Below are 21,803 nucleotides of genomic sequence, written 5' to 3'. Positions count from 1 at the left end.
CACCCTCAACCACATCCACATCTCCAGACACAAAGTCACTGTATTGAAACAGAAATCTTTGTCCGTCGATAATGGTCTCCTTGGGCAGATCTGGAACCGAAAGTAGACTGTATCCTCCACTGATACCTTGTTGGTCACGCAGGGAGGTGTACAGATTGTCACCAAGTACAACAACTTTATCCAGGTTGTCGGTCTGCCATGTAAACACGCTGTCAATGTTGTGTTTGGCTATGCCTACCAAACTGACAGCCATGCACTGAAGTCCTGCATATTTAAAGCGTTGATCACCCTGACTGAATGTTCCCCTGACACACCCCATATCCCCATCAATGACTCTAGCCGTCTCCCAATTAACTTCAGCTGCTTTCACAGAAAGTCTTGTAATGCTAAACTTCTGTGCATTCAATGAATTATTGAGATTCCTGATGTAAAACATCAGGTCATTAAGGCATGTGTTGAACACGGCTACAGATGTGCCATAACTGGATGCTAACGCAGACGCAGCACGTGTGCCACAATCAACGACCACAATACAGTCATTGTGTTGAATAATGACACTGGCTGCGGAATTTAGGCTAAACAGACACATGCCATCCCTGGATAAGTGTTCAAGCAGCTTCTCCGACAATACCTGTTCCCCTTCAGACAAATTAAATTCGCCGTACACTGGCAGACCCATATTGACGTTCCACTTACGTCCAAACACACTGGTCTGCTCAACCAACCTGCTACAAGTTCTTTGGCTTTACATTCATTTTATGGGCTTCCCCTAATACAAACGAGTTAAGCTTTGACCCTGCAACACGTATGGCATCGATATCTGTACTGCTCCACGAACACACAGGCGCAATCAAATGTTTGATCGCAGCCGCTATAGAACATGCAACAGATATTTTATTGTCAGAAACGGATGCATACCTCACAACAGTCCCTGCGACAACAGCCAGCTGCACTTTTTCTGAACACATGCAAGCATAGCCCTTACCTGTTCTGCATCCGTTGTCCTCATCAACATCCACTATCACGCTGGGTGATGGCTCCTTGCTGGATGATGGCTCCACGCTCAGTGATGGCTCTGCGCGGGGCAATGGCTCCTCTCCTGGAAATGGCTCCACTCCTGGCAATGGCTCCTCCTAGAAGAAAATTCATATATAAAAAAACTGCTAAAAACACTATGTGTCTTAAATTGTTTCACAAACGTTTAACTAAATAATAGAAAGATATACAATTACTAATACAAAATGATTATTGTTATATATTAACTTTTGTTTTTCTACTTACCCACACACATATTGAATGGAACTCAAAAGAGAGGTTTCTTGTCATTGATTGTGTACACTTGAAACAACGTTGACTGCATGCAGGCTAACAACTGAAACTATTTTATTTTAACAATGAGCAAAAGTAACTATGTCAATAAATTAGCATGATTCATTCAAATGTCACTCTGAAAGCACATCGTTCACACAAAGAGCACAGACCTGCTGCTCCACAGCAACTGTCCCTCTACTGGTAGGTGGCCGTAAAATCACCTCCACAACCATGGGAGCTGCCTCCCCCTAAAAAAACAAAACAATTTAGTAAACTTGAGAATAAATAACACCACCGATATTCGTGTAACTTCTTAGTTTTAAACAAGTCCTATATTGCCTTTAAAAAAGAAGAAAACAAGAACAACCTGTCGCTTTGCCAGGGTCCTCTTGGAGGCAGGAGCCCTCTGCTTCAGCTCCAACTTTGCTTTCTAACGTAAGGAAAACAAAATGATTAATCCTCCACTAATAACTCCTTATGGACAGTATAAGTTGTCCTCACTGTAATACATTTAAAGTTTGTCAGGAAGGATACATTTTATAATAGGGCATCAACCAACATACAAACAAATTACCTTTTGTGGTGTTGGAACCGGTGGTGTGCACTCATCAGGGCCAGGAAGATGGGATGGACTAATCTTGTCCATCTCAACCAACATTGCACTGCTAAACCACACAGGTGTCAGTGGAAGATAACTCTCCTCCAATTCCTGTGAAATAAAAATGAAGAAACACTGTTTTAGAAAAAGAAATGCACATATAAACTGCAATAAACATACCCCAATGATTTCAAAGCATACTACAAAGTTGACCTACCTCCTGCTGAACAGTCCCTGCTTCTTTAAGTGCATCAATGGACTGCTCAGGTTCATCGTGTTGGCTCCTCTGTAAAGATAAATAGCATAGCTTGTGTTAATCAAATGGGTACTCTTCCACCATTATCAAGGCAAACTGCTCAGGGAATATCACTCTTATTGAAAGATGTCTGCCACACAATTACCTTCCTGCCCTGGCCGAAAACGGTCCACTTGGAAGGATCCAGTTACGGTGATTTGGCAACCTCTCCTTTGACAATCACCCTTGGAGTGACTCTCCTCGCAGGCGGTGATCTTCTGTGGACAACAGGAGATGGCTTCGGCTCGGCTGGAACAAGTTGCATGTATGTTGCGTTCCAGATAGAACCGACCAGGATTGGCATTCCCGCACTGTCACTCAAGTGCACCTGCAAAAACAAATACATTTACAAATAGCACATAACCTTCAATGTTTTTTCAAGAACGGAACTTGGAATTTCAGCTACAAACAAGTATACAGAGAAAACGTTTCCATTTGCCATGTCACTCACGCCATCTCTGCTCCACAGGTCAAGTTCTTTGAAAGGGAAGTACTCTGCAAGCGGTGTGTACTTCACGCCTAAAAAAACCAACAAGATCAATTACTAACATATCCACACAGATATTATATTTTGCTCTTTTAAAACAAAGAATAATGAAAACTAGGAAAATGATTTACGGTAGTACTTGAACCTAAATATTTGTTAAACATACCCATACGTGCCGCAACACGACGAAATTCCTGACGCATCATGTCTTGGTAGTCAGGGTCAACGGTAAGGCGCGGGGGGAAGTCCATGGCAAAAACCTAATCAAAGTTACAAAGGTACGCTATTTTTCACAATTTGTTGATAAAAATGTCAATTTTTCAGAAATTCATAAACATACAACCACATCAATAAGAATACAAAATGTAATATTATAAGAACTATAATAAATACAATAAAAAATAAGCTTACGTTAGGCCAGCGACTGCAGGCAGTGGCGAGGAGCTTCGCAAAGTCCTCTCCTGCTTCGGTGATGGTCCTACTGGATGTTAGGTTGTTGCTCGGAGCCATCACACAGACTGCATCTGGTGTCCTAGGCAGCACAGCATTGGCTGCCTCGGTTCGCAGCTGGGTTGCGCATGCCCCCGGTGTGGACATGGCACCAAAGGAAAACCTTCCCTCTGGCATCTTCACAATTCCATCGACGATGGAACGGAGATGTGAAGCTCCAACAAGGAGGACAAACTGTAACAACAGAAGACATTATTTCAAATGAAAATCACTAATGATTACCCAGACTTTGTTAACAAAATCTGAAAACAATTCATACTTCCTTGTCTGGAGACTCCGCTGGTATGACCATCTTGTGTTGTCGTCCTGTCAGGGACGAAATTGGCCATTTCTGCACTCTATGGCGGTTACCCGTACCGCCAGCGGCTATTTAAAAACAGAGAAAATGACACCGACATTAAACTTAATGAACCTTTACAATTCTTAAATTATGTAAGCAATAATAACACACCTTCCTACAATAACACCTGTAAACGGGCACGTGCAGAGGATTTTAGAAGGGAAAGGGCTCAAATGCATAAAGGGTCCTACAGGTGATTGAATTTTAAAATGTATATATTTCAAACAAATCCATGTTTCAAACACTGCTTCATGATAGTTATCTAAAAATGAATGCAAAGAAATCAAGTGTATTTCAGTCAATTCTCCTCATCATAACTAGCTCGCTTGCCCACAGAGGGGTGTATCTGTGCACGAGCCTGCCTGTAAAAAATGCACATGCAAAAACATTTTACAATGATACAACCAAAATGGACACCCTAAACATATACAAAATTGAATGACAAAATCCTCGACTACTTACGTGCGAAACTGGCATTGCCAGGCTGCTGATGTCCCACACGTGTCCCAGCCAAGCGTAGCTTTGCAGCCTGGGAACGGCGGGACGATTTACCACGTGGCATCTGAAAGTATGTAGGCATTGTTAGAATTAATAAAGACATTAGCAGACCCCTTAAATAGTACAAATAATTACGCAATTACTTATTTCAACTGCAACAAAAGCGTACAAGTCCATTAATAGTTGATGCATCCTGTTCAACAAAAATGTACTTACTGTAACTGCTCACGAGATAAAGCTGGGTGTTGAAGGTAGATGAGTAGCCGGTGAAGTTAAATGGGTAGCTGGTGAAGAAGCTAGATGAGAAGGTAGATGGGTAGCTAGTGAAGAAGGTAGATGAGAAGGTGGTGAAGGTAGATGGGTAGCTAGTGAAGAAGGTAGATGAGAAGGTGGTGAAGGTAGATAGGTAGCTAGTGAAGAAGGTAGATGAGAAGGTGGTGAAGGTAGATGGGTAGCTAGTGAAGAAGGTAGATGAGAAGGTGGTGAAAGTAGATGGGTAGCTAGTGAAGAAGGTAGATGAGTAGGTAGATGGGTAGCTGGTCAAGCCGGTAGGTTGTTTAACTAGAACAGAGAAAAAACTAATCAGCATCACAGACATGGAAATATAATTACTTAACACAATGTACAATACAATCGCATAGCTTAGCATACAATAGTTATAAACAAAAAAATTATCAATTGTATTAGAAGCTGCTAATCACTTAGATTTACACTAATAAAGGGCCTATCTGTTTTCATTATACTTTATGCTACTGACAGTGTCTTGGACCACAACTCACCGGTAGAGAACTGCTCAAAGCTGTCAATCTGTGGGGAAAACACAGCATTAAACCCTGCAAAGAAAAGACTGGAAAGTTCCACATATTGTCATGGTATATGTTACTACAAACACTGTCTTTGACCAACACTCACCAGTAATGAACTGCTCAATAGTCGTCACTCTGTGAAATTAAAATTAAAATTAAACCTTGCAAACACAATGCTTGCACACATGGTGATTAAACATTTGGTCCACGTTGTAAATGCTTAAATGCTCTTGCATTTATAAAAACAGGATAATACAATTACCATAATATCATTTTGTGAAAATATGAATTCTGCATAAAGAGTACTTTTACTTTTGATATTTGGAGTACATTTAGCTAACAATTGTGCTAATGAGTACTTGTACTAAAGTAGAGGATCTGATTACTTCTTCCAACGTTGAATATAGTATACCTTGAAATATATTTAATTGTTCATAGTTGAATGACTCAAAAAATTACTTTATTTAAGCTATGGAATCATTTAACCAGCTTTCCTTTGTTCATAAATGACAAAAATAAGCTCCTTATTTTACACATTCTGCTTTAACCAGCTTCACAATGAATTCACAAGAGGAATGATCACTCACCCCAGACAAGATAAGATGAACGAGAGGACAGTCTCTGGTTTAACCAAACTATATATCGAATTTAAAAAAATGAGCGACCAACCACAGCTCTCCTTTAAAATATTTTTGTAATTTCCCTCCAATCGAAATATATAATTTTAACATTTGAATGTCAACTGCTTGCTATGCAGACATGTTATGAAAATATCACACATCAAAGGGTCAGGTGCAGAGGTCCCTGAAACAAAGAATGGATTATGGCTGTTGTAGTCTTTACCACCATTGCCATATTTGTAGTCAATTCAATCATAGTTACTTCAGTGTTCAATAGTTTTTTGATTAAAAATATAACTGAGCTATAGTGTGTCTGTGTGTGTCTTAACTGTCATCCATGTCAGCCAGGGTTGCACATAACTGGTACGCAGGTACGCATGCGCGGCAACAATCTGAAATGCTTACCGTAACTTGTGTCACAAAGCAGAGTCGGCCTCTAAAACAGCTGATCACAACGTTCACACGCTCCGCGGTCACGAAGCTCTGCACCCCTGTGAAATGTGCTAATGAGTATTTGTTCTAAAGTAAAGGATCAGATTACTTCTTCCAACCTTGAATAAATAAAGTATGCCTTGAAATATATTTAATTGTTCATAGTTGAATGACTTCAAACATTACTTTATTTAAGCTATTGAAGCATTTAACCTGCTTGTTAATAAATGACATAAATGTGCCCTTATTTTAGAAACAAATGTTAACCAGCTTCACAATGAATTTATAAGAACATCCACTCACCTCAGGCAAATTGCAGAGAGGACCAGTACAAGTTGAACAGGCATAATATATGAAATGAGCGACCAATCAGAGTTCTCCTTCTTTAAAATATTTATTTCTCCCCTCCAATCAGAATAGTTAATATTTACATTTGAATGTCAACTGCTTGCTGTGCAGAGTCACACCGGCTGCGCGCATGCGCATTGCTTTCGTCTACGGGGTTTTTCTGCAGGGTCCCGTCGCTGAGTGAATTTGTCAGACACACATCGGTGTGAAGTTCGGGATTCTTGGGACATTTGTCTACCTCGTTTGCCTAATCGGGTAAGTGTGTGTTTTACCTAACAAGGAATGTTAACAGTAAAGTGCACTGTACTATTTAAACCAAAAGATAGATACAATGACTTCAACTACCCACCACAGGTTTGCTAGCTTAGCTACAGATGGCGTTGAATTTATGTTCAAGCACCTGAAGGCGTTTATAATGCATTTTAGATGGTGAGACGACCGGTGTTATAGTCAGTGGCGGCGCCAGAGCATTTTTGTTGGGTAACCTATGGTAGGGCTAAGGTGCTCAAGTCAGTATTTGCAATGTAATTACATACACGCTATATTGCCCCCTTTGACAGTGAAACGCCACGCGTGAGGTTTAGATTATTTCCCTGTCTCAATCAAAATGGAACTGTATGAAATAAGACGGCACATTTGTCTTGTAGTAAATAAAAAGGGATCACTGTGAACGTGACGTCGAAACATGGCGGCGACGTACAAGCGCATGTAGACCATGGCGTTAATGTATGTGTTATCATTTTCGCTGTGAGCCATGTTCATACGTTTTATACAGAACTTGTGTGTATGTGACGATACACGGAATGGGGGCGGCATTGTTGTTCCGCCGTTACACCGGTTATTAACGTCTGTTTATTGGGGTAGCCGGCAGCCGGTGACTCTGACATTGTTGTGTTACAGGTCTTGTTGTTTAGTTGAGGGTAAAACACATCTCAAACTTCGTGACTTTTCCTAAAACGGGTATATTAATCATCGAGTGAATTTTGGGGCTTGGGGAATTAAGAGAGAGAGAAAAAATATATACTTTGCCGCAACACTTGCCGTGTTTAGGTCACGCAGCTCAGTGCTCACCTAAAGCTCAGCCGCTGACGGACCGATGAGCGGAGCAAAACACACGTTTCAAGTTAGACCAAAAACACTTAGCTATTTTATCTACCTCTGGAACTAGCTAAACTAGTTATACATTTTATGCACAATACACTTTGTGTAAGATTTAATTTTGAGCCCAGAGATGCCGTGCTGTTGAGTTGCAATTATAACTTCCACAAGCTGAATGGTAAGACTCAGTAGATTGGTGCTAAAGTTAGAATCAGTGGATATGTATTTTGTTGTTTAGTTTTCCATAGCACTCATTCATGCATATTTTACTTTTCCTCAGGACACTGACCATGAAGAACGATTGCTCAGAGGTGTGTCTGTGGCCATCCTCACCGTCATTGAAGATGATGATGCCGCCATATCGCCCAATGTGCGAGACGTGGCTGTTGTGTTGGAAGGGACCATTGTACTGCATGACCTACCAGACCTCTCTACTGCCTTTGCATACCTCTTTGGCCTACTTTATGCAATGGACATGGATTTTCCAAAGGAGATGAGGTATACCTTTGAAGCCATTCAGACTATCTTTTAAGAGCTTGGCTCTCGACGCTCGCAGCGCATAAGCTCTCGGAAAACAAAGCTTTTGCTGTGAATGTTAATGGGGAAGCCAGACATGACTTTAACCTATGTTTCGCCTGTTCTAGTGCATTGTGGTTAGTGCTCATGTAAAACCTCACAGCATTAATTTCATTTGAAGCATATAAGTTCCCTTCTGAAATAGAGAATCAAAGAATGTGTGGATGTGTAAGTTGCCAGTTCAAAAGAGGGGCATATCCAGTATTTCTACTGTTCAAGTTCATTGTTAGTGATCAGGTAAAACTTCAATGTATGTACTTGCACATGCAGTCATTTTAAGCATGAAGTCCCATTTGCCTGTGAAATTGAAATGTGTGGAATTGTGAGTTGCCAGTTGACAAGAGACACTGGATTGTAATTGTTATATTTGTTTATTCTTAAATTCTTTGATTGTGATGTGCTGAAGAGGCTGAGGCCTGATATATCACAATGATGCCAGGTGTGTGAATCCTATTTTGACCTGATGGATAAAAGCAGAAGCAGAAACCATCCTCAGAATCTGTGTTCAAAGGCCATCGTGATTTTCTGTTTAAAGCAGCTTTGCTAGATGTTTATTATGTCAAGAAATGTCCTTAACTTGTGTTATGTTGCAAAACGTGCATTTTTTCAAATCCATATATTCAGCATGTGAAGAATGCATGTTATCAACGTCTAGCAAAGCTGCTTTAAACAGAACATGATGATGGCATGGGGTCTGCGAGACAGCGAGACACAGAGGAACTCAGCCTGAGCACACACACACACAGCTGGGCTGGGCGAGTCGGCTGACAGCTTCCATACAGCGCTGCATAGACAGGTATTTTCTGTGTTAGAGTTTTACTCGCTACAGGGTGTACTTTGAGGGTTTGTGACTCTGCAGACCGTTTACATGCAGAAAAACCTACATAACACACAAGGGGACGGGGAATAACCAGAAAAGCATATGATAAGACCTTTAAAAGAGAGAATGTTTTGTGTGCTAAAGTAGACAAAAAATGTACAAAATGTTCATATAATTGAATTAAATCGTAATAATCAACTGAATAAATAATGGCTCTTTTTTTGTTAGTTCATTTTCAATGTCTGACATCAATGTTGATCACAATCTTCAGCGTGACAATATCTCAATGTTGATTCAAACACTTTTTGCTATCTGATAATAACATTGTTTCAATGTATAATGCAACGCATAATATAGTTGAATCAATGTTGTTGCAATTCTACATTATTTCAATGTTGATCATATCGTAATTGAATCAAGGTTGATTCATTGTTGGGATTGATTGAAAATTCAATGCTGATCATAGCGAGCACTTTCAATGTTAATTTCAATGTCTGACATCAATGTTGATCACAATCTTCAGCGTGACAATATCTCAATGTTCATTCAATGACTTTTTGCTATCTGGGGTGTCTGTGTTGTTGGAGTAGAATACCTCTGCTACGCGCCGTTCGTTGGATGAGGCCGGATCTCTATTAAATTAAGAAAGGAATTGAAAACACCGGAATCAAAGTTATAACAAATTATCTGAGTTTACTTCTAGTAGGAAACCAAACACATATACAAGTTATACAGAGTACTCGAGTACTCCGGGCTTCAGGCCTGATGATGCGGTTTTACAGGTAGACAGACCAGCTTTCAGAAAACGAGAAGTATGGACTCCAGGTTTGTGATGCGGTTTACCGTCTTCTAGCACCAGCTTTCAACAGACCAGAAGCATTTTACACTCAAAATCATCAGTATTTCTATCTGTCTTTGGGGCGGAGATTTGTCGATTCTTCCTTCCCACTTTTCTCCCAAGCGAATCAGAGAACCCCTGGGGAGGAGCTGTTTAAACTGCTAACCTCCCCCAAGTGTCCTGATTGGCTGGATTCGCTTCTGGCCGGGTTCAATCAGAGGTCTGCCCAGCATGTGAGATCCTAAGTTACCCCAGGTCAAAAGTCAACGTTTATCTTCACCCTATCTCCACCACATTCTCTTCCCATGCTCTTCTTCACCTATTTTACGATGTCTTTAACGACTTAGAAACAGCATCTGGCTCTTAGAGAATGATAAGAAGGATGTAATGTTTGTCTTTAACGACCTTAATGACGACATCTGCTTTTAGGGGTGAAACCCAGGCAAGGTTGGTGTATGAAACACAGAATCTCTGGATCAGTGAGTTTGGAAGTAAGAATAACATTCCTATTCTAAGTGACTTATCAAAACCCGTTTGTGATTACCTAAAACAGTTCAAACAATACATGTTTACTTCAATACAGTGTAGAATCATATCTTCTTACTTCAATCCCTCTTTTGATCTCACCTCACGAGATCAACATATAGCATTTGAAACATTACCACTGTCAATTTTCTTCTTACTGTGTCTGTCCCAACATTTATATAAACCCATCAGAAGTTGGGATATAGAGCACTTTAAACCTTTAGGAACAGTCCACAACAACAACTTATTATGACAGTGGAGGGAGAATAAAATATGTCTAAAAAGCAAAGTCCTTGTCAGCTGAGTCATCTGTACTCTTCCCTCAATGGTGGAACTGATGAGTCTTAACACACAATGAGCAGATACAAGGCACACAACAACAACCACATGTCACCAAAATGGCAATAAAAGTAGCCACAGAAATCAGAAAAGACATTATCATACTTTTCCCTCTTTTGGTAACACATAGTTCTGTAGAATAAAAAATACCAATCCCTTATATTGTGGGATATAAAAATAAAGTTGAAAGTTCCTCAAAAAAAAAAATGGATTGTTCAGACAAAGTTCCACACCGGCTATATCAACCTGTTTCAACGGGAAATGGAGTTCCCTGTGCCGTCTTGGTTTGCCATGTCTTCGTCCCCCCAGCCCGCTGACGGCGGCTTCTGGGGTGCCTGCTAGAGAGATGTGGCCTGATTGTCCTCCCCCGGCCCGCTGATGGCGGCTTCCGGGTCGATGCTGGAGAGATGTCCTGATCCTCCTCCTCCGGCCCGCTGATGGCGGCTTCCGGGTCGACTGCCTTGACGAGATATCCTCCCGATCCTCGTCCTCTGGTCTGCTGATGGCGCCTCCTGGGTCGACTGCCTTGACGAGAGCCAGATCTGTTCTGATGTCGTCCAGGGTCCTCGCGACGAGGGCCAACTCTGTCCTGATGTCGTCCAGGGTCCTCGCAGGTGTTTTTCCCGACCGCAGACTGGCTCCAGTGGTACCAGTTGTCTCCCTTTCCATCTAGGCGAACGGCATGAGAGGTCCCCTCCAACCAGACGTAATCTGCTGTGTTGGCCTTGTGTTTCTCGGGTCCCCCTTTTGACGTCAGCAGCCTGTGTGGAGAAGTCTCATACCAAGCCCTTAAGTTGCTGGAAATATGGTTTTGAAATCATCTCAAAAAATCAAAATCAAAATCAAAATCAAAAATCAAAAATAGAACAAAAATAAAAATAAAACAAAAAAGGAACAAACTAACAAAACAAAAAATAACCAAAGCTAGATTATTTTAAATGTATCAATTTCTCTTAAAAGCAACAAATAAAACAAAACAAAAAATACCAAAACTAGTATTTTAAATTGATAAATTTCTCCTAAAAACGTAATAATCTCACATACATATTGTCTGATGTATATCCCATCCTTTTCCCCCTTTTACTGAAATAGAACGCCGTTAACGGTGTTCCCATTTTCAGAAATATCGAGCCTTATACATCAGTTATTTAATATCAGCTATATATTTATTATTACTATTACTTATATATCAGGCATTAAATGTCAGCCTTCTTCCATGATTGACCTCGTCTATATTATCTGACTTATATTGATACGTGTCCGTTTGTATTTATTTAATATACTGGGCAATTATTGATAACTTTTTGAATCTCCCTCTTTTCTTAACAACTTGAGGTATGGCTATTTTGAAATCTGACTTGGTTAAGAGATGATTTGTTTATTGGTGAAAGGAACACTCTTCCCCTCAATGGTGTGGGTGTGGATATTCAGGGAGAGTTCCTTACAATCTCCAGATCTTCCTCTCTGTGTTGAGGCCATAAAACCTTTTAATGGGCTCTGTGGTCTGTTCAGATTTAGATTTTCTTCCTCTCCAGAGGTCACGCCTGTCTTTGACCCTGTATGCTGCTTTGAGTCAGCAACACCTCAGGACAGAGAAAGGGAGATCTCTTCCCAAAAGTGTAAGTTCCCTTTTGAGCAACATAGCTCCACATTTAACACTCCCTGACTAGTTTGTAAAGCGTTCTTTAAGGCCTGAATTGAGTCTTCCGTTATGTAACGGAAAATCCCATTTCCAAAAAGGGTCAGTTTAATAGCCCTTATCATATTATCGCTCTGTGCTTGCACGCTAGGACCTATTGTCTTTGCCAGAGCTGCTGCTATTCTTTCTACATGTATTAGCTTCATATTAGCAGGGTTCACTAACATGGTTGGTTGATCCAGTTTAAGATTTTCAATATCTTCCATTACTATTTCCAACATTCCTTATCCCTGAATATCAGGTCTAACAATGTGTTTTCCTTTAGGAGTATTAGATGGGATACTCATAAGTGGCATTTGTGAGCCCTTATCTCCTTAGGGTGGAGGTAGGGTCTCAGACATTATACCACCTTCTCGTTGCTCTCTGTCTCTCAAGTATTACACAGATTTGACTTTAAAAAAATCACACAGAGCTTCTCATACCTTATCATATCACATTCAGGCAAATTTTTATTGTGCGATGTTTATTTCAACAGATAGCGTGACTTCCAGAAGTAGGCTTCTACAATCTCCTCACGGTGATTGCGACTTCAGGTCAAGAGTTAAAAACTCAGTCAACAAAATCTCTTTATCGTCACGTTTAATGAGCCTGATTATCCCCACAACAGTTTTGTGATGAGATACGGTCGTTCCAAATAATTAGTTGGAGGTCGCGTCTCTCTCCTCCTCTATCACCCACCATATTACAATTACAGACATTTTTATACATTTAAAGCACCACGAAAGGTAACCGCATTAATCAATCTGATCATGACCCGCGGGGAATGTAACCCTTCTTTTACAGCCTTACAGTCTTTATGGAAGCACTGTAAGGTAACCGTATTCATCAATGTTATATTGACCTACGGGGAATTTAACCCTATTTTGACACCTAAGTAGTCTTTAATTTAGTGAGTGAAGGGCTGGGATCTACCCGCCACACTCAAACACTATTTTTGCTCTAGATCCAGGACTGAATACCCTTCTCTAAGCACTAATAATCTAATTTAACTAGAATATGTATTGTATTTCCCACCGTGACTAAAAACACTGAGAACGCTGCTGACAACTCTAAAGTTTTAGTATAATCAATCACAGATTTTTGATAGTCAAAACAGGTGTCTGCTCACCTTTTGTATATTGCCATGGTCTTAGTTGTCACCAGTATCTCTGTGTCCTCCCCCTGGACTGGATTCTGTCCCCCGGCTATCGGTGTTCCTTTCTAGAGATCAGCTCACAAACGTCGGGGTCACCACTTGTTGGAGTAGAATACCTCTGCTACGCGCCGTTCGTTGGATGAGGCTGGATCTCTATTAAATTAAGAAAGGAATTGAAAACACCGGAATCAAAGTTATAACAAATTATCTGAGTTTACTTCTAGTAGGAAACCAAACACATATACAAGTTATACAGAGTACTCGAGTACTCCGGGCTTCAGGCCTGATGATGCGGTTTTACAGGTAGACAGACCAGCTTTCAGAAAACGAGAAGTATGGACTCCAGGTTTGTGATGCGGTTTACCGTCTTCTAGCACCAGCTTTCAACAGACCAGAAGCATTTTACACTCAAAATCATCAGTATTTCTATCTGTCTTTGGGGCGGAGATTTGTCGATTCTTCCTTCCCACTTTTCTCCCAAGCGAATCAGAGAACCCCTGGGGAGGAGCTGTTTAAACTGCTAACCTCCCCCAAGTGTCCTGATTGGCTGGATTCGCTTCTGGCCGGGTTCAATCAGAGGTCTGCCCAGCATGTGAGATCCTAAGTTACCCCAGGTCAAAAGTCAACGTTTATCTTCACCCTATCTCCACCACATTCTCTTCCCATGCTCTTCTTCACCTATTTTACGATGTCTTTAACGACTTAGAAACAGCATCTGGCTCTTAGAGAATGATAAGAAGGATGTAATGTTTGTCTTTAACGACCTTAATGACGACATCTGCTTTTAGGGGTGAAACCCAGGCAAGGTTGGTGTATGAAACACAGAATCTCTGGATCAGTGAGTTTGGAAGTAAGAATAACATTCCTATTCTAAGTGACTTATCAAAACCCGTTTGTGATTACCTAAAACAGTTCAAACAATACATGTTTACTTCAATACAGTGTAGAATCATATCTTCTTACTTCAGTGTGTGTCTTAACTGTCAGCCATGTTGTTGTCATCTAACCAATGAAAGCAAATAAATATATATATATATATATATAGAAATATACAGGGTTCCCGCGGGGTCTTAAAAAGTCTTACATTTTATAATCTGAATTTAAGGCCTTAAAAAGGTCTTAAATATGACCAAAAAAATAAGAAAGGTCTTAAATATGATTTAGAAGGTCTTAAAAATGATGGGATTTGAAAGGTACTTCTGTGTTGCGATAGCGTCTAAATGTGTTTTGGGGGAAATGTCCGGGCTGCAAAGTAACCTGTACGGTGAGAGCCTTTCAGTTCCCCGCAACAATTTGTATTGAAATAAATCAACATGGAACCAGTAATCACTAACTTTGTTTCCCCCGGCCCCTTATTGGAGAACACCCAGCTAGTAACCTAGCAAGCAAGCTTCAGCTAGCGGCAGTCAGAAACTCATGTATCTTAGAATCTACTTAAAAATAAATATGGGGAAGTGTAAGTTCAACCGTATTTGGTTGGAAAACATCGAATTTAGTGCTTGGTTGAAACCAGTGGAGGGAACGTGTTTGAAGCCCGCTGCACCTTTTGAAAAATAAATTAGCGTTTGTTTTGCTAATGTGTTAATTATTTAAAACAAATAATAATTTGAACAGTATTATGTTGATTACCCTGAACCTATAATTCAACTGCAAAACCAATACAAAAATAAATTAAATAAATTATACATTTAAATAAATAATATCAAAATAATAAATACCAATAAACAAGATCAACAAATATTTTGGAGCGCACTTCCACAAGCTATTAAACATGTATAAATATGATAAATAAAAATAAATTAGACTAAAATTAATTAGATCAAATATGTTGTAGTGCACTGTCACAATCTAGCAAAGCAAAATAATTTCGTAATTGTGGCAGGCCAAAATCGTAATTGCGATTAAAATATGATTAATTGCACACCCCTAACACACAGACACACACACACATACACTTTTTGTCTAACACGCTAACACAGTGCTGTACTGTTATGCCTTTACATTTACTTTGTAAGTAATTATGGGACGTATTTCTTCTTTCATAGCAATTTTCCTTCATACTTTCTTGCCGTGAAATAGGTCTTAAATTCTATTCAGTGGTCTTAAAAAGGTCTTACAAACTCTTACATTTGAGTAGGCGAAACCTGCAGGAACCCTGAATATAGTATACCTTGAAATATATTTAATTGTTCATAGTTGAATGACTTACAAAAATCGAAATATATAATATTTACATTTGAATATCAACTGCTTGCTGGGTTAGCAATGTTATGCATTTATGAATATCACATTTAAAAAAATGAGCGACCAATCAGAGCTCTCCTTCTGTTACATTTTTTGTTTGCCTTCCAATAGAAATAGTTCATATTTACAGTAAAAAAACGATGTGTGTGTGTGTGTGCGTGTGAGACGCGTTCTCGCGGTAGCCAATCAGCGATGAGGATCTCAGCCTGCCGTCACCTACGTTGAATCAGAAAACCATCAGCCGTTAGCTGTTAGCACACAGAGCTTACAGCTCCTCATATCTGTTCAGAAACTGGACAAAAGTTAAACATGAACAAAACACAGACTGTCTGTGTCATGGTGAATACAGTCGCTGTTGTATCTGTGTCTGTATCATGTTTTTGTGAGTGTGGACGGAGCAGATACAACGTTAGCCTGATCGATAAATCAACCCAGGGTTTCTCTGAGCGCTTTTACGTGAAAGGGGCGGGGTTAGCAACATTTGACCAATCACAAACCTGGAGAAGCGTACTACTGACAGCGCAGCATTATACTTCATGAATTAAGTAAACTATCATGTATGTTAGACAAATATGAAGAAGATAAACTTTAAACATCCATGATTTTAACACATAATCCAGAGTAAAAGCAGCATAGCTGCAAAGTGAAAATATAACAGCTGGTACAAAAACGACCGAGTGTTTGAATGCATACATTAACAGGTTTGAATGGATCTGACTTTAATTACGTGTTAACGTCAACTTAATGTGTTGCAGTTCATACTTTGGCATACAGTATGTGACAATGTAAGTGTGCACGACCAGAAACGGCTCGAGAATCTGATACAGATAGGAAATATATGATATGATGTGAGATGATGTGATGTGAATGATAAGTGCGACACGTCTGCACAGTGTCGCAGACTCTACGCAATGCTCTGAGTTGCTTTGCTCCGGTTACTTATCTTGTGGCAGATATTTAAGTAAGCTTGCTTGCTGCAAATGTAATAATATTCAGATTGCTCTGAAGATGGGCAGTGATATTCTATTTTGTTTAATGTTCACACAGTCGGTGATCTTTTGCCGGACCTCTTTTCCTGCATAGCCTACAGCAGTTTAAACTGTATTTATTTTATCCTGTAATATGACTTGATAGCTTTACACTCTGCACACTGAGCTCTGATTGGTCATCAGGCGGTGCTTTCACTGAGTTGGGGTCCTTCTCAGGTCGATTAAATGGATTCCTTGCGTCCCTCTCTTGCGTGGTTTCCCTGCGTTTAGTCCCTCCCACCAGGGAAGCATGGAGAGACGCAAGGAAACCACAAGAAGCAGGGAAATGAGTTTTTAGAGCAATGGGACGTCCTTTCCTCCGGAGCGTCACGTGAAGCGACGTCCGTTTGTGATGACGCTGCACAGCTGTTCGTCTGACAGCAGCTCTGTCCCCGTTATTTTCACAAACACCCCCGCCTCTGTTAGTACACATTACTGACACAAACATTTGTATCATCTGTTGTAGACCCAAATACATTAAATAAGAACTCATTCTCAAAAAAGATGAACGCCATTCTTAAAATGTATAAACGAACAATAGTTGGATTAATATTGATTAGAGTGCACAATAGAAATAAAATAATTCAGAGAAGAAAAAGAGATATGTTATCTATCAAAACCCAGTTAGATTAACATTCATTGGATTGCACACTTTGTCTGTTTGTGTGGATATGTAGCACATTAACATGTTAAATAGCACTTAATGACTGACTGAATGGAAATGACAATAAATGAAAATGTAAAACGAAAAAAGCGATCATGAAAATGTTTCCAATAAATGAATAAAATGATTTTTGAGCACTTAGTTGTTCAGATATATCACATATTTGTAACTGAATGATGCATTCATTGAAACAGAACACGGTATGAACTGAGGAGTGAGTCCCGTGAGTTTCATGTGTTTTCTTCACTCCGCTGGGAAACTGCTAATGCTAACCTGAAGTTGACTGCGAAAACCGGAAGTCGAGTGTGTGAACATCCGGTTTTCAGAATAAAGCAGCTTTCAATTTGAACAGTGTATTCATTTAACTCCACATAACTCAATTGCACATGCTCCAAACGGCCCCAAACTTCACATGTGTACAGCCCTAAAGACATATTTGTGTCAGTTTTGAGATTTAGTCAAATGTCGTTGCTATGGTAACAAAATGGTCGCCGTGAAACACGGTTTTCTCATAACTCCAGTTAACATGCTCCAAACGGCCCAAAACTTCACAGGTTTGATACCGATGCAGCCCTCAACACATCTAGGCGTATTATTATGGGGTGTCATCAAATTCTGTTTCTATGGCGACAGATCCCTCGCCTTGAAACACAGTGTTGTCATAACTCGATGGAAAATGGTCCAAACGGCACCAGACTTCAGATGATGGCTAATGGTCCGGCCCTGAACAGCTCTACGCCAATTATGGGATGTCATCATATGCCGTTGCCATGGCGACAGATCCCTCGCCATGAAACACAGTGTTGTCATAACTCCATGGAAAATGGTCCAAACTGCACCAGACTTCAGATGACAGTTAATGGTCCGGCCCTCAACAGCTCTACGCCAATTATGGGATGTTACCATATGCCGTTGCCATGGCAACGCATCCCTCACCAAAAAACACAATGTTGTCTTAACTCAATGGAAAAGGTTCCAAACTGCACCAGACTTCAGATGACAGTTAATGGTCCGGCCCTCAACACCACTATGTCAATTATGGGGTGTCATCAAATTCCGTTGCCATGGCGACAGATCACTCGCCATCAAACACAATGTTTATGATACTGCTGTAACTCGTACGTATGTATGTACGTTGTCCGATCGGCCTGAAACTTCCCACGTTTGCCAACGGCCGAGTCCTCGAGAGACCTACACACCTCGACGTGCGGACAACAGCCTGCGGAGCGTCGAAGACCCGCTCAACGCTGCTTGCAGCTTTGATTATTATTGTTATTGTATTATTTTTGAAATAACGCTAAATATAAAAAATTATTTGGATATTTTTTATCTTTGCACTTCCTGTCATTTATAGACAATAACAAAGACCGCAAGCCCAAACGGGATATCATTGCAAAGAACAAGCGGAAACTGGAGGAGGCGATTGCAGCTTACAACAACCTTGTGCCAGACACAGAGGCTGTTGATACAGCAGATGCAGTCCTAAGTCAAGACTTCCCTATTTGGCCATGGGATTCTGGTATATGCATTTTTCTGCACTTAACAAAGCGGATATTTTTATATCTTTGCTGTTTTTCATACTGTTTTTGTTTGACATGATCAGTCATGCAGTCTATTTAAATCTTCCACACAATTTTCCATATGCTATTTTGTCACTTGTTCTAGTAATATAAGTTTTAATGTATTAACAACTATGGAAGTTTGTTTTCATTACTGTTAAATAAACTCAACATATTCACTTCGTTATAGCATCCACCGTCCCCCTCGAGACAAAGAAAATGGCCTTTGACAAAGTCATGCTGCTCTCGACTTCGAGAAGAGGATGGGATTCTCATCAAAGAGATGAAGAACCATTGCCGCTACCTGACAGGATGTTCAAGAGCTGTGCAAAGAGAGATCCAGCAGATTGAGAAGGACCTGTGTAAACAGAGTAGGTATTTCACTGAAATATAATGATCATTATCGATATAAGTAGTAGTAGTATTCGTTTATTTGTCCCCGAGGGGAAAATGGGTTGCAGCACATCACAAAGGCATTTAAAAAGATAAGACAATACGTCACTGACAACAACATAGACACAGATTAAAAGAAACAGACATAAGAAAACCAGATATCGGCAGACATGACAAGGGGCCTAGGCCCTCATTTGCGAAATAGTAATATAATATTACCCCTTTCCACCTTTTAGGCTGTCCTTTTACCATGTCCTTGGAAGCATATGAGGGGCTGAAGGATTTATTGAAGAAAAGGCTCCAGGAGATGGAAAAACAAATGGAGGAGTCCTTCAGCACATACAGGTGAGTATTTCTTTTGGAGAAATACACTGGATTCAGTTCTTGTTTTGAGTATAATTAATTAAATTGATGATTGATTGATTGATTGATTGCAATCTATCTACACATGATGCGCATATAGATTGAATAGAAACAATGCCACATTAATAACTTCACATCAACATAAAACAACATTGATGTTACATATGTGTATTCTTATATGTAGAGATCCTTCACTATTGCTTGTATATACGAGTGAAAGAATATTCTTGATAACCATCAAATGTCTGTAGACAGACTGCAAACTATTTATTGACATTTTTAAATGTTTTGAACATTTTCTGGTACAGGATATAAATACTCCATACCAGACTCTACGACATAAAACAAACAAACCATATACAGTATATACATTGAGTTAATTGTACATACTTACAACGGCACACTTACTGTATATATATCAGGTCCAACACTTACAGAACATTAGATGAAGATTTTAGTACTGTTGATATGTTTTTGTTTTTTACATTTATGCAAGTTAATGTAATGTTTATCTCAACATTCCTTAATATTACCTTGAAGGTATTTAAACAATTTAGATTTGTCTAATGTGAAACTTTCCAATGCTGTCGGTACATAAAGACTAAGAACCTGGATACTAACCATGACAATAAATAATGCTTTTATATGCAGGAATGTTTTGATGGACCCCACTGCCCTACAGGAGGAAGACAATGAAGGAGAGGAGGAAGTGTGGGATGGGGAGATCTGTCTCACCCTTGATGACACTGACTCCTCTGATGATGAGAAGCAAGATTGGTAATAATTATATTATAAGTATCTCAAACCAAGGCAGACATACAAGTCAATTGGATTACATTAATCATTCCTCTGACATCTTGAATAGTGATGAAATGCTGACAAATGTTTTTGAATATTTAACACCATATAGAATGCTTAAGTGTCTGTTTTTGTTGTTCCACAGATACATCCATGATGAGCCCTTTTGAGCACCACTCCTCGTCCAAGACCTTTTCGGTTCTGCTCGGTTATTCTGTATTCATGTTTTATATTTTCCATTTATTTGAATAAATGAATGAATGAAAGCACACTGTTTGATTATGTATTTGTTTTTATCTTCTGTCAGAACAAGTATTGCTGTTGTTTTACATAGTATATCCCTTAACAGCCAGAATTATTTCTAGAAAATGGTGAAGGTTTGTTTAAGAGAAGGCTGTTCCTGTAATGAGTTCACATTTATGCTACATTGAAGGGTGGACTACACATCTTCAGAAACATCATTTGTTTCAGATATAACTCATAGCAATATTGTAACCATTAAGAAAAGCCAACTGCATTAAAAACCCAGTTAACAAACACTAGGTCAAGTATTTTCCTTCAGTAATGAAGATGTAATTCCAATGTAGACACACCTGGGGTCGCTGTTCTGTCTGTTACGCTGAGCCATGCATTGTCTGGAACGTAAAAGGGACGAAGAAGACGAAGTCAAGTGACGTACTTCCGCGGTTCCACGTGAACACATTCCCAGTTAAACATGCTACATGCTATAAACAAATCGCTAACTAAAAAGATAAAACACTGGCATGTAATTTACGTTAGAATAAATAGAATGGTTTGAATAACCCACAGTGCCTTCATGTACCAGCGAAAGAGGCTTTTTGGATGATAACAATTTAAAAGTGTGTAGTTAAGACATGAAACGACTACAAACAATATTGTGATTATCAACCATTAACCAGCATAATAACGGATTTGGTAAACTGAACAGTGAGCCGCCAGCCAGCGCGAAAATAAGTTTGCTCTAAAATGATATTAATAAATTACTATTATCATTATTATAAGCTAGAAAAGAAATGGCAAAGATAGGTAGAAAGCAAACGTATTTGAGATACGTTCATAACAAACGTAACGTGGGAGAAAATACGTTTTTTGCGAAACGTATTTGAGAATGCAGTTTAGTTTTGTGGGAACGTAATTTCTAGGAGACAGGGTTGATCAGTATGTAGTGTCTCTACTTTAAAGAGTCCTCTCCTGCTGATGTTCAGGTGTATATCAGTGTGTAGTGTCTCTACTTTAAAGAGTCCTCTCCTGCTGATGTTCATGTGTTATACAGTATTAGTGGGTCGTCCTAGCTTTAAAGAGTCCTTCTCCTAGCATGACATGTTCAGGTGTATATCAGTATGTAGTGTCTCTAGCCGGTAAAGAGTCGCCTCTGCCTGCGGATGTTCGAGGTGTATAATCAGCTATGTAGTGTCTCTATCTTAAAGAGTCCCTCGTCCTGCTGGATGTTCATCCAGG

General features: G+C 39.7%; 1 protein-coding gene and 1 long non-coding RNA gene across 2 annotated transcripts; one reads left to right on the top strand and one right to left on the bottom strand.

Annotated features, from left to right (window-relative positions):
* Nucleotides 1–2,352: 2,352 nt before the first annotated feature.
* On the bottom strand, nucleotides 2,353–3,794 carry LOC117496624. Its single transcript, XM_034148336.1, has 6 exons — nucleotides 3,785–3,794; nucleotides 3,461–3,567; nucleotides 3,103–3,375; nucleotides 2,858–2,951; nucleotides 2,656–2,723; nucleotides 2,353–2,532 (listed from the first exon to the last, which is right to left on the bottom strand). Exons 1-6 carry the CDS (start codon nucleotides 3,792–3,794, stop codon nucleotides 2,353–2,355), a joined length of 732 nt encoding a protein of 243 aa, XP_034004227.1.
* A 15,282-nt stretch (nucleotides 3,795–19,076) lies between these two features.
* On the top strand, nucleotides 19,077–20,549 carry LOC117496614. Its single transcript, XR_004557306.1, has 4 exons — nucleotides 19,077–19,141; nucleotides 19,400–19,508; nucleotides 20,178–20,303; nucleotides 20,470–20,549. It is a non-coding gene; the product is annotated as an uncharacterized LOC117496614 (long non-coding RNA).
* Nucleotides 20,550–21,803: the final 1,254 nt, after the last annotated feature.

Source organism: Trematomus bernacchii, unplaced genomic scaffold (assembly GCF_902827165.1).
Source record: "Trematomus bernacchii unplaced genomic scaffold, fTreBer1.1, whole genome shotgun sequence".
In the NCBI taxonomy this organism is placed as follows: Eukaryota; Metazoa; Chordata; class Actinopteri; order Perciformes; family Nototheniidae; genus Trematomus; species Trematomus bernacchii.
The sequence above is the reverse complement of the archived record's forward strand: the minus strand, read 5'-3'. Positions and strand labels throughout refer to the sequence as shown.

What these genes read in the sequence shown, in the direction of transcription:
- LOC117496624 (XM_034148336.1), bottom strand. An exon ending in CGGAGTCTCCAGACAAGGAA is followed by an intron (nt 3,376 to 3,460) that starts GTATGAATTGTT and finishes CTGTTGTTACAG; the next exon opens with TTTGTCCTCCTTGTTGGAGC. An exon ending in CCTGCAGTCGCTGGCCTAAC is followed by an intron (nt 2,952 to 3,102) that starts GTAAGCTTATTT and finishes AACTTTGATTAG; the next exon opens with GTTTTTGCCATGGACTTCCC.